At 44.0% G+C, this 12500-nt stretch overlaps 1 protein-coding gene across 5 annotated transcripts in view; it reads left to right on the top strand.

Moving 5' to 3' along the window:
• Window positions 1–12500, top strand: part of foxp1a (forkhead box P1a) — a 64391-nt gene that overhangs the window by 18751 nt on the left and 33140 nt on the right. For all 5 annotated transcript variants that reach the window (XR_009939895.1, XM_062541989.1, XM_062541987.1 and 2 more), the window contains one exon: window positions 3947–4096. Coding sequence is in view for 3 of the 5 variants with exons in the window: in XM_062541989.1 (XP_062397973.1) it covers window positions 3947–4096 (150 nt within the window). In the remaining 2 variants the exon portion in view is untranslated. The remainder of the gene's footprint in view (window positions 1–3946; window positions 4097–12500) is intronic.

Below are 12500 nucleotides of genomic sequence, written 5' to 3'. Positions count from 1 at the left end.
CTCTCTCTCTCTCTATCTATCTGTCCTTTGGAGGTGTGAGGGTCATAGGTCATGTGAACTCTCACTGCTCTTTCTGACTTCCTGTTGGCCTGCTTCTCTCCGTGAGTGGTAGTCATGTCTGCGTTATTTTGGCATTGGAGGAGGAGGGGAGGGGGGGCACAGACAGGGTCTCAGAGGAAAGCTATGTCCTTCCACTTGGGTCACACAGGGTCTCAGAGGAAAGCTATGTCCTTCCACTTGGGTCACATAGGGTCTCAGAGGAAAGCTATGTCCTTCCACTTGGGTCACATAGGGTCTCAGAGGAAAGCTATGTCCTTCCACTTGGGAGAGCCTCCTCCGCCTGCCTCCTCCGCCTGCTCCTCCTCCACCACCCTGGCAAACATGGCTGATTGCTCTTGATGGCGCTGTGTTTGTTGAATGTTGTTTTGTGGCCTTAAAAGGTTTGGGCTGATTACATTCTGCGTCCACATTTGATCCAGTACGTCTGCTGCCTACTGGCCTCAAGGAGTGGCGTGTTCATCCGGCACGTTCAGTGTGTTCATCATGCGTGTTCAGTGTGTGTGTTCATCGTGTGCGTTCATCATGTGTGTTCATCATGTGTGTTCATCGTGTGCGTTCATCATGTGTGTTCAGTGTGCGTGTTCAGTAGGGCTGGGACAACGCATCGACTTAACCGATTAGTTTGACGCAAAAAATACGTCGGTTCAAAATATGCGAATCGACACGTCGTCAAAATCAAAACAAGGTTGGCGGCAACGTGAGTGACTCCTCAGAATTTCAAAAGTGCAAGGCACTGCAGCACGCACTCGTTCCTCTACTGCGTTTCTCTAACTATGGGCCGCGGACGGAGCTGCACCGGTCCGCAATGTAGAGAGACTGCTGGTCTGTGAGGCGTGGAGTGAAATTAGGCTCGGTGCTTCACCTGATAATTTGCTGCGCAATTGATGAAGCAACCGCTGCCCGACAGAAAAAGAAAACAAAAGTTTCAGCAATCAGGAGGAAATACTTGCTAATTCGATGTGAATAAACATACAGCAACACAATTAAGTGTTGGTATGAGCGTTCATTGAATGCATGCATGTGCGTGTTTGCGCGACGGAAACTGAAACTAATCGATAACGTTGGTGGCAAGTTCCGTTCAACCTGCTGTTTAATTATTTAACGACATTTAATAGAACAACGTGGATTCTTGATACAGAGCAGAGTATAGTTCAGTCAAATTTGAATATGGTCAAAAGATTGTAGCCTTAGTCTTTCATCTAAAAATCTCCAGATCAGTGATTTACGCCTATCTGCTTGGCCGTAATACATAGACTAAAGTTGGTACGTGTTTCCTGAATCCTTACATTCAGAGATTCAAATGGAATTTCATTAAAAGGCATGTCAATTTTGTCTCCATTTGCCTACCAGAGTTTGATGCTTGCATGAGGGAAACATCCCAAAACAATAGCACCCATATTATTGCTGTTGTTTTCAGAAGTACTGTATTTATCATGCAACCATGCAAAAGCTATTGTAATTATACTGTATCTTACATTACTAAAGCAGGTCTCTGATTTTTTCACAAACTTTTTGTGAACAATGTTAGCATTTAAAACATTAACTGCTTTGAAGTGAAAGAACACTTAATACAGCATAATAATAATTATAATAATGATCATCATAATGATGATTTTATGGGGGTATACAGTATGTAGGCTATAGGTGGGCCCTATGGCCCCAAAGTCCCAAAGACTTAAAATAAGCCTACTTAACTTGTCATTTTATTGATGACAGTAAGGATCTTGTCCCCTTCAATTTGACAACACTCCCAGTGTTTTCAAGGCTTCAAGGTTTTATTGAATGCTACCTCTGACTTAGAATGCATTACTTTGCACTTGCATAGTCTTTCATTTTGGAATTTTAAGAGCAATAAACATACATTGCCATGTTTTATTTCATTCAGATATGTAAATCAACATGTATATATTGCAATTAGTCAATTAGTGGGGAGATAATCGATAATCGAATCAAATCGAAATCGAATCGAACTGAAAAAATTAATCGTTAGATTAATCGATGCATCGAAAAAATAATCGCTAGATTAATCGTTTAAAAAATAATCGTTTATCCCAGCCCTAGTGTTCAGTGTGTGTGTTCATCATGTGTGTTCATCGTGTGTGTTCATCGTGTGTGTTCATCGTGTGTGTTCAGTGTGCGTGTTCATCATGTGTGTTCAGTGTGCGTGTTCAGTGTGTTTGTTCATCATGTGTGTTCATCGTGTGTGTTCAGTGTGCGTGTTCAGTGTGTGTGTTCATCGTGTGCGTTCAGCAGTGTTTGTAGTAACGGCATTTAAGTATAACGGTGTTACTAACAGAGCTACTTTTTTCAGTTACGAGCAATCTAATGAATTACTCTTCCCATTTTGATAACGCCGTTGCCGGTTTTTTCATCAGACCAACTAGATCTCTGAGCCGAGAGGCTAAGACTTTTTTTACCGTTCTTCCTTGGTTAATAGGCAGTGCACGAGACAAGCGCGTTAAATGCTGACGATTGGTTGAGGTTCAGTAAAATTTCATGGTTAATCAATCAGGTAGAGTTGGGCGTGTGTTCGAAAGCACGCATAGTTTGAAACGACGAGCAACACAAGCGAATCAGTCAAGCGAGAGACAGGTACGCGATCCCAAATAATCCAACAGTAGCCTTCTGTAAATGGAAGTACAGACAATACTTTTCCCTCCAAGAAATAAAAGGAACGAATGCGATCGTGAAATGCACATTGTGCCCTGGGTAAAAGTGCCAGTCCACATCCGTGTCAAGTAACGATAGCCCAATTCAAACTTACTCAAACTTCTTTCAACATTGCATGCTTCCACGAAATGAGTGCCCAAGATCACCGAAGGAAAAGGAGACCGTGTCACTCCACAGGTTTTGTCTAAGACCAAAGTGAACAAGCTGTAGCCAGGAATGTAGTGCAGGACATGCTGCCATTGTCTGTGGTCGAGTCAAACTCATTCAGGGCACTAGCCGCTAAAATAGCGGTCAGGGGGGGGGGTAGCCCTACTGTGCAGAACAGCAAACTATATAGACGCCCAATATACTCGAATGTGAGCTCAAACAAGCAGTATGTGTCGATCTACTATATTCACATAATATCTACACACATGGCATTTGATCCACTATATAAACATACAGTAATATCTAAACACGTGGCATTCGATTGGAGGCTAGTCTCACTTTGTCCCTCAGCAACATTGATATATTTTAGATTCGAGTACAATAATGTATTGTATTAAGAGTCCATTCAGATTTATCATAAATAATTGAACATGCAGATGTATTTTAAGTTCCGTTAAAGAGGGTTGGACATGGGGTCACATTTGAGCATTTAAATGTACTTGAATGTAACACAATAGTTACTTTCTGAAGTAACTAGTTACTTCAAAAAGTTAGTAACTGAATGAGTAGCTTAGTTACTTTTTGGAAGAAGTAGCTAGTAACTGTAACTAATTACTTTTTATAAGTAACTTGCCCAACACGTGTGTGTGTGTGTGTGTGTGTGTGTGTGTGTGTGTGTGTGTGTGTGTGTGTGTGTGTGTGTGTGTGTGTGTGTGTGTGTGTGTGTGTGTGTGTGTGTGTGTGTGTGTGTGTGTGTGTGTGTGTGTGTGTGTGTGTGTGTGTGTGTGTGTGTGTGTGTGTGTGTGTGTGTGTGTGTGTGTGTGTGTGTGTGTGGCACTAGAGGGACTTGGTGCTGCTCTGGACCCAATCAGCACTCTATCTGCTGTGATGGCAACAGTGCTGTTGTTTTTGTTCATCTTCTTATTTTCATTCTCTCTTCACTCCCCCCTCTCCCCTCTCTCCCTTTCTCTCTCTCTCTCTCTCTCTCTCTCTCTCTCTCTCTCTCTCTCTCGCTCTCTCTCTCTCACTCTGTCTTACTTTCCATCTCACTTTTTTTTTTTATCTTCAGGCCCTTCAAGTTGCACAACAGTTCCAGCAACAGCAAGAACAACAACAACAACAGCAGCAGCAACAACAACAACAACAACAGCAGCAGTCGCAGCAGCCAAGGAGTGGGGGGAAGTCCCCTAGGGCCTCTGAGACAGAGACAGACTCACAGGTAGAACACACACACACACACACACACACACACACACACACACACACACACAAACAGCTTCACACAGAGATTCACATGTTGCCACTCTCTGTGCCAACCACAATTTCACAAGAGGGGAAAACACAGAGTTTAGTGCAGATCAATCTTAAACAACAAAAACAACCTTAGATTGTTAACAACCGTGCTATTTTCAGGTCCATTATATATCCTAGCTAAGCTTCACTGTAAACATGTAGATACAATCACTGCATATTTCCTACATGTACACACCTAAGAAATGTGTTGCCTCACTTAGGTTACGCTCCTCATCTCTCCCCTCATATCTCCTCATGTTACTCCTCATATCTCCTCATGTTACTCCTCATATCTCCTCATATCTCCTCATATCTCCTCATGTTACTCCTCATATCTCCTCATGTTACTCCTCATATCTCCTCATATCTCCGCATGTTACTCCTCATATCTCCTCATATTACTCCTCATATCTCCTCATGTTACTCCTCATATCTCCTCATATCTCCTCATGTTACTCCTCATATCTCCTCATATCTCCTCATGTTACTCCTCATATCTCCTCATGTTACTCCTCATATCTCCTCATGTTACTCCTCATATCTCCTCATGTTACTCCTCATATCTCCTCATATCTCCTCATATCTCCTCATGTTACTCCTCATATCTCCTCATGTTACTCCTCATATCTCCTCATGTTACTCCTCATATCTCCTCATGTTACTCCTCATATCTCCTCATATCTCCTCATGTTACTCCTCATATCTCCTCATATCTCCTCATGTTACTCCTCATATCTCATGTTACTCCTCATATCTCCTCATATCTCCGCATATCTCCTCATATCTCCTCATGTTTCTCCTCATATCTCCTCATATCTCCTCATGTTACTCCTCATATCTCCTCATATGTCCTCATATCTCCTCATGTTACTCCTCATATCTCCTCATATCTCCTCATGTTACTCCTCATATCTCCTCATGTTACTCCTCATATCTCCTCATGTTACTCCTCATATCTCCTCATATCTCCTCATGTTACTCCTCATATCTCCTCATGTTACTCCTCATATCTCCTCATGTTACTCCTCATATTACTCCTCATATCTCCTCATATTACTCCTCATATCTCCTCATGTTACTCCTCATATCTCCTCTTGTTACTCCTCATATCTCCTCATGTTACTCCTCATATCTCCTCATGTTACTCCTCATATCTGCTCATATCTCCTCATGTTACTCCTCATATCTCCTCATATTACTCCTCATATCTCCTCATGTTACTCCTCATATCTCCTCATGTTACTCCTCATATCTCCTCATGTTACTCCTCATATCTCCTCATGTTACTCCTCATATCTCCTCATATCTCCTCATGTTACTCCTCATATCTCATGTTACTCCTCATATGTCCTCATATGTCCTCATATTACTCCTCATATCTCCTCATGTTACTTCTCATATCTCCTCATGTTACTCCTCATATCTCATGTTACTCCTCATATCTGCTCATATCTCCTCATGTTACTCCTCATATTACTCCTCATATCACCTCATGTTACTCCTCATATCTCGTAAATATAATGTATAATAGTTTTATAATGTAAATGTAAAACTTTATAATGTAAATATAACATAAAGCTTTATAATATCTATGTTCTGTACCATATCTATATCATATGTATATCATTACACTTTATAATATTTATGCTCTGCACCCTGTGGTTGTTAGCACAGACTGTGTTTGGTGTCCGTGTTTGGTGATCGCTGTTTAGCTGATATGACTCTTATGTCTGTGCTTGTGTTTGCCTTAGATGTCAAGTTCAGCTTTCAGTCTTGTAGAGGCAAACATTAACGTCTCACCGCTGAGAGATAGAGAACCATTGATTTATTGATAGATAGAGAACCATTGATTTATTGATAGATAGATAGAGAACCATTGATTTATTGATAGATAGATAGAGAACCATTGCTTTATTGATTGATAGATAGATATATATAGAGAGAGATAGACATTGCTTTATTGTGGGGGTAATCTAGATACACAGATTCAATTTCAATTTCAATTCAATTTCAATTTAATTTCACTTATAGAGCGCCAAAACATTACACATGTCTCATGGCGCTTTACAGAGTGTTAAACATTCAAAGAGAGCCCATGAGTAACAGGGGCAAGGAAAAACTCCCTGGAATTGGAGATACATATAGGAAGAAACCTCAGACAGATCCACGACTCAAGGGCCCAACCCATCTGCCTAGGGTCAGTTACAGTAAAGTCATTTTGTAGTTTGAAAGTTACAATGACAATGAAAGGTCAAATAGTCCAGTGTAGGGAATAAATTGTTCTAGATATCAGGAGAGATAAGACTCTGGTATTCGCAATATGCACTGATGGGCATGCACATGCTTGCATGTATGCACAGATGTGTATACAGATTATCTCACACACACACACACACTCACACACACACACACACACCATGCCTCCAAGCACGGCTTTCAGCTCCATTCAGTCAGCAGAAAAGTTATTGACCCACGTACACTTTTATTTGTGCTCAGAAGAGCTTTCAATGTTTCTTGGTCTCCAATGGCAACTGGGTTCCAAACACTTACTAAAGTAGCCGCTCTGATTAAATTACTCTCATGAATGTCTATGGCTAAGTCACATGCGTCCAAGTAAACAGGGGAAGAAAGCGCTCATTAAATCAAAAATTAAAATAAGCAGCTAAAAGCAGTCTGACGGCACGGTAAATGGAAAAACCACTGGACTATTTTTAATAGTTCTAATTATAATTTGTAATATTGGGGAAAAAACATTTAACCATCCATTTTTTTTATGGCTTCTTTAAAGGGCGTGTTGACGGGCGAAAAAAGCTATACGTTTTACAGTGGAACAGCATCTTCTGAGGTCGCTAGTCTGGTCTGAAACAAGTATTGTGTGTGTGTGTGTGTGTGTGTGTGTGGGAGGGTTTGTGTGCAGGAAACTGAAACATGCATTTGTGACCATTGGTGATTGGTGCTTGAGATTGAGAGCAATATTGATGCTGTGTCGATGGTTACTTATTCTGGGAAGTGTGTTGGAATTGTGAGACCTTTTAAGACTTTGTGTTTGCTGTTATGTAGAATTACAGTGGACAGCTGTCCAAGGGAATTCTGTTGTGGACATGGTCAGTACATAGGCAGGTGAATATTCAGTATGTTTTGGACATGGTCAGTACATAGGCAGGTGATTATTCAGTATGTTTTGTGATGCCAACCGTATCAGGACCCCTGAGTAGTGATCAGTGTTGAGAGGTTGTGGGCAATACCGTCTTAGCACTCTTTCATGCTCTGTCTTAGCACTCTTTCATGCCCTGTCCCTCTGTCATTTCCATCATGCTCTGTCATCTCCATCATGCTCTGTCATCTCCATCATGCCCTGTCCCTCTGTCATCCCCATCATGCTCTGTCATCTCCATCATACTCTGTCCCCCTGTCATCTCCATCATACTCTGTCCCTCTGTCATCCCCATCATGCCCTGTCATCTCCATCATACTCTGTCCCTCTGTCATCCCCATCATGCCCTGTCATCTCCATCATACTCTGTCCCTCTGTCATCCCCATCATGCCCTGTCATCTCCATCATGCTCTGTCATCTCCATCATACCCTGTCATCTCCATCATGCTCTGTCATCTCCATCATGCTCTGTCATCTCCATCATGCTCTGTCATCCCCATCATGCTCTGTCATCTCCATCATGCTCTGTCATCTCCATCATGCCCTGTCCCTCTGTCCTCTCCATCATACCCTGTCATCTCCATCATGCCCTGTCCCTCTGTCCTCTCCATCATGCTCTGTCATCTCCATCATGCTCTGTCATCCCCATCATGCCCCGTCATCTCCATGCTCTGTCATCTCCACCATGCTCTGTCATCTCCATCATGCTCTGTCATCTCCATCATGCTCTGTCATCTCCATCATGCCCTGTCCCTCTGTCATCTCCATCATACTCTGTCCCTCTGTCCTCTCCATCATGCCCTGTCATCTCCATCATGCCCTGTCATCTCCATCATGCCCTGTCATCTACATCATGCTCTGTCATCTCCATCATGCCCTGTCATCTCCATCATCTCCATCATGCTCTGTCATCTCCATCATGCCCTGTCATCTACATCATGCTCTGTCATCTCCATCATGCGGGGTCCTCTCCGTCCTCTCAGGGAGTCGTTATCACACTGATTACGCAGGTGAAGGAATGTTCTCAACTTGTTCCTTGTTGACATACTTTACACACAATACTCTGTATTGAAAGAATGAGTCTGTCCGTTTAGGAAACTACAGCTGCCAGGATTATGAAATTCCCAACTGTACACTTGTGTTCTCTGCCTCGATGAGGGGCCATGTGTTTATTAGGCTCCTATAAGGTTTTTGCCCACAAATCAGCATTTCAGAGCAGGAAGAGAGTGTAATTTAGTGGGTTTTGAGACAAAATTATTTGGCTAACGTACTATCTGTGCAGAGCATTCACTCATCGTTATCTCATTTTTTGAGGGTCGGGTTATATTCAGGCCCTGGGTTGAGTTATATTCGGGCCCTGGGTTGAGTTATATTAGGGCCCTGGGTTGAGTGATGTTAGGGCCCTGGGGTGAGTTATATTCAGGCCCTGGGTTGAGTTATATTAGGGTCCTGGGTTGAGTGATGTTAAGGCCTGGGTTGAGTTATATTAGGGCCCTGGGTTGAGTGATGTTAGGGCCCTGGGGTGAGTTATATTCAGGCCCTGGGTTGAGTTATATCCAGGCCCTGGGTTGAGTTATATTTGGGCCCTGGGTTGAGTGATGCTTTGAGTAAAGGCCTTGGGGTCAGGTGGCAGGGTAATCAGATGGGCATTTCTGTAATGTTGGGGCCTGTGGTCAGGTGGCAGATGGGCATTTCTGTAATGTTGGGGCCTGTGGTCAGGTGGCAGGGTAATCAGATGGGCATTTCTCTGCAGGCAGTGAGCGAGGCACCCCAAGCTCCAGCCCGCACAGCTGCAGGCCCCGCTCTGCCGTGTTGATGTTTAAAACGGGTGAATAATAAGGGAAAGAATGTTGTTTTTGTTTTGGGCGTGGAAGCCCCGACCAAACATGTCCGTAAGGTACTGAAGCTGTCAAATTCCCCCTGTATTAGTTTTCTTTTTCTCTCTCTCTCTCTCTCTCTCTCTCTCTCTCTCTCTCTCTCTCTCTCTCTCTCTCTCTCTCTCTCTCTCTCTCTCTCTCTCTCTCTCTCTCTCTCTCTCTCTTTTCCACGTCTCTTCAGAGTGAGGCCTGAGAAATATGTGGGGCTTTTGTTTTCCACAAACACGTTTTGGGTGTTGTTGACATTTCGTCATCAGATGGGGAAGGTGGTTTTGACACTCTGGCAAGCACAATAACAACAGCAGCTATCTGTTTGGACGTGTGTGTTGTCTTGGTTACTCCACTTATAGCCGCAGCTAGAGGCAGTGATGCACCCACTGACGCCCTTAACATCTGTTATAGAACTGAGATACTGACGCCCTTAACGTCTGTTATAGAACTGAGATACTGACGCCCTTAACGTCTGTTATAGAACTGAGATACTGACGCCCTTAACGTCTGTTATAGAACTGAGATACTGACGCCCTTAACATCTGTTATAGAACTGAGATACTGACGCCCTTAACGTCTGTTATAGAACTGAGATACTGACGCCCTTAACGTCTGTTATAGAACTGAGATACTGACGCCCTTAACGTCTGTTATAGAACTGAGATACTGACGCCCTTAACGTCTGTTATAGAACTGAGATACTGACGCCCTTAACGTCTGTTATAGAACTGAGATACTGACGCCCTTAACGTCTGTTATAGAACTGAGATACTGACGCCCTTAACATATGCTATAGAACTGAGATACTGACGCCCTTAATGTCTGTTATAGAACTGAGATACTGACATCTTTTTGAGAAGGTTATGAACTCCAATACTGACACCATTAACATCGTTTTGAGAAGGTAATGAACTGAGAATGTGGAAACTGAGTGAGATGGCGTTTGCGCTAGAACAGAACATCTGAGTGAGATGGCGTTTGCGCTAGAACAGAACATCTGAGTGAGGTGGCGTTTGCGCTAGAACAGAACATCTGAGTGAGGTGGCGTTTGCGCTAGAACAGAACATCTGAGTGAGGTGGCGTTTGCGCTAGAACAGAACATCTGAGTGAGGTGGCGTTTGCGCTAGAACAGAACATCTGAGTGAGGTGGCGTTTGCGCTAGAACAGAACATCTGAGTGAGATGGCGTTTGCGCTACAACAGAACATCTGAGTGAGGTGGCGTTTGCGCTAGAACAGAACATCTGAGTGAGATGGCGTTTGCGCTACAACAGAATATCTGAGTGAGATGGCGTTTGCGTGGCTCTGCAGCTGGCTGTGGCGGGCGGATTTCTTTCTCTGGGTTTGCGGCGGCGGTGGGTTAGTGAGTGTCCTGGCCGGTGGCGAGGGATGGGAATAGGTTAGTGTGTGTGTGTGTGTGTGTGTGTGTGTGTGTGTGTGTGTGTGTGTGTGTGTGTGTGTGGGTGGGGGGGGGGGGGATGGGAATAGGCCTGTAATGCCGCCACAATCCGCTGTTATTGTTCTGTGTGGAGCGCTGGCCTGCCCGTCCAGCAGTGGTGTTTACCGTCCCCCAAACAGTGGCTGCTTTACTGGAAACACTGTTTGTTTGCGGTCCAGCGGCACTTTAATTAAAACGCAATCTGCAGCTCTGTTTTCTCAGCCGCTTCGCATCCCGCTGTATATATTATTCATACGCGTCTGTAAATGCAGCTTTAATTATTCTGTTTATGTTTGTCGTAAACACATTTTTTCCCTCCCTTCTCCCTCCCCCCCCCCCTCCTCCTCCTAACCCCCTGTGAAAGCCCTGTGTTTGTGGAGTGGGGGTGGGGGTGAGAGGGTGGGGGTTGGGAGGTGGAGGGGGCTGGTGATTACTGGAGGCCCAGGATAAGCACGTGCTGATGCTCCTCTGCCCAACCCCCCCCCCCCCCACACACACACACACACACACACACACACACACACACACACACACACACACACACACACACACACACACTGGCCCTCTGCATGTGGGGCACTGGTGGTGAATCCCCCCCCCCCCCCTTTTTTTCTTTCTTCTGCTGCGTCTCTGTTTCCTCATAGTTGTAAGTGGGAGAGAAAGAGAAACACTTGCATGTCTGTGGGCTGCTGCTCTTCTGCTTTTCTAAGATGAAGTGAACAATGGAATCATGTCTGGGTTCTGAGTGGAATCATGTCTGGGTTCTGAGTGGAATCATGTCTGTGTTCTGGAGTGGAATCCTGTCTGTGTTCTGGAGTGGAATCCTGTCTGTGTTCTGGAGTGGAATCCTGTCTGTGTTCTGGAGTGGAATCATGTCTGTGTTCTGGAGTGGAATCATGTCTGTGTTCTGGAGTGGAATCACGTCTGTGTTCTGGAGTGGAATCATGTCTGTGTTCTCTTTTTCCAGTGTCTGACCACAATGTTTTTTGGTGTTATTGCAAACGCTGTGAAAAGTTCCAGCTGCTTAAGTGACTCATTTGAGGGCCCCCCCCCCCCCCCCCTCGTGCTGGTACTGGTGGACATTTGCATACTTCCATGTGATGCGTGTCCTGTTGGAGGCCTGCTCATGTTTCTGTGTGAGGGCAGAAAAGCCGTAGAGATCCTAGATATAGAAAGCTTTCTATATCTATGGTAGAGATCATCTACTGGCCAACAACACACTGATGCAGAGCCTGTGAGGAGCCTGAGATGTGCTGTCTCTTGGGGTCAGAGGTCAAGGGCAGGGGCGCCTGCAGGAATTAATGCTATGGTACACACACCAATCAACCCCCCCCCCCCTATATTGTACAATATTTGTCCGTTTCTCGGTTTTAGGTTCGAGGATTGATCAGCAAAAAAAGTAGCCTACATAGCATAACAACATCCACATGCAATAATACAACAAAAACGTCTAACAGTGATCTACTCATTTGGACAACGTTACACAGCTAAGTTACTGCTAAGTTGCATTTAGTTTAGTTCTAGCGTACCATTAACGTCTGGTTTTAAACAGTTGTAATTCTAGTCTAACGTTCCGACAAGCACACGATTTGTCTACCTTGTTATTTTCCATCTGGAATAACTCCTCTTTGATGCCTGTCTGCCTCCATCTTCCATTCTTTCTCTTTTCGTTGTTTAAAAGAACTTGCGATATCCATGATGAGTATTGAGTTAGTGATTTAGCTTCACATTGTGTGCTGATAGCCATATATAGATAGCCGAGTAAAAGAAAACAAGTAGCCTAGTTGAGCGCCTGCGTGCGTAATCTCTCCTGCTCAAACAAAATATGTGCGTGTGGATATACAGTAGCTCTGCATTAAGTTAATTTTGAT

The sequence above is a fragment of the Sardina pilchardus genome, chromosome 7 (assembly GCF_963854185.1).
Source record: "Sardina pilchardus chromosome 7, fSarPil1.1, whole genome shotgun sequence".
In the NCBI taxonomy this organism is placed as follows: Eukaryota; Metazoa; Chordata; class Actinopteri; order Clupeiformes; family Clupeidae; genus Sardina; species Sardina pilchardus.
This window is presented reverse-complemented; position numbering and strand designations above follow the sequence as displayed.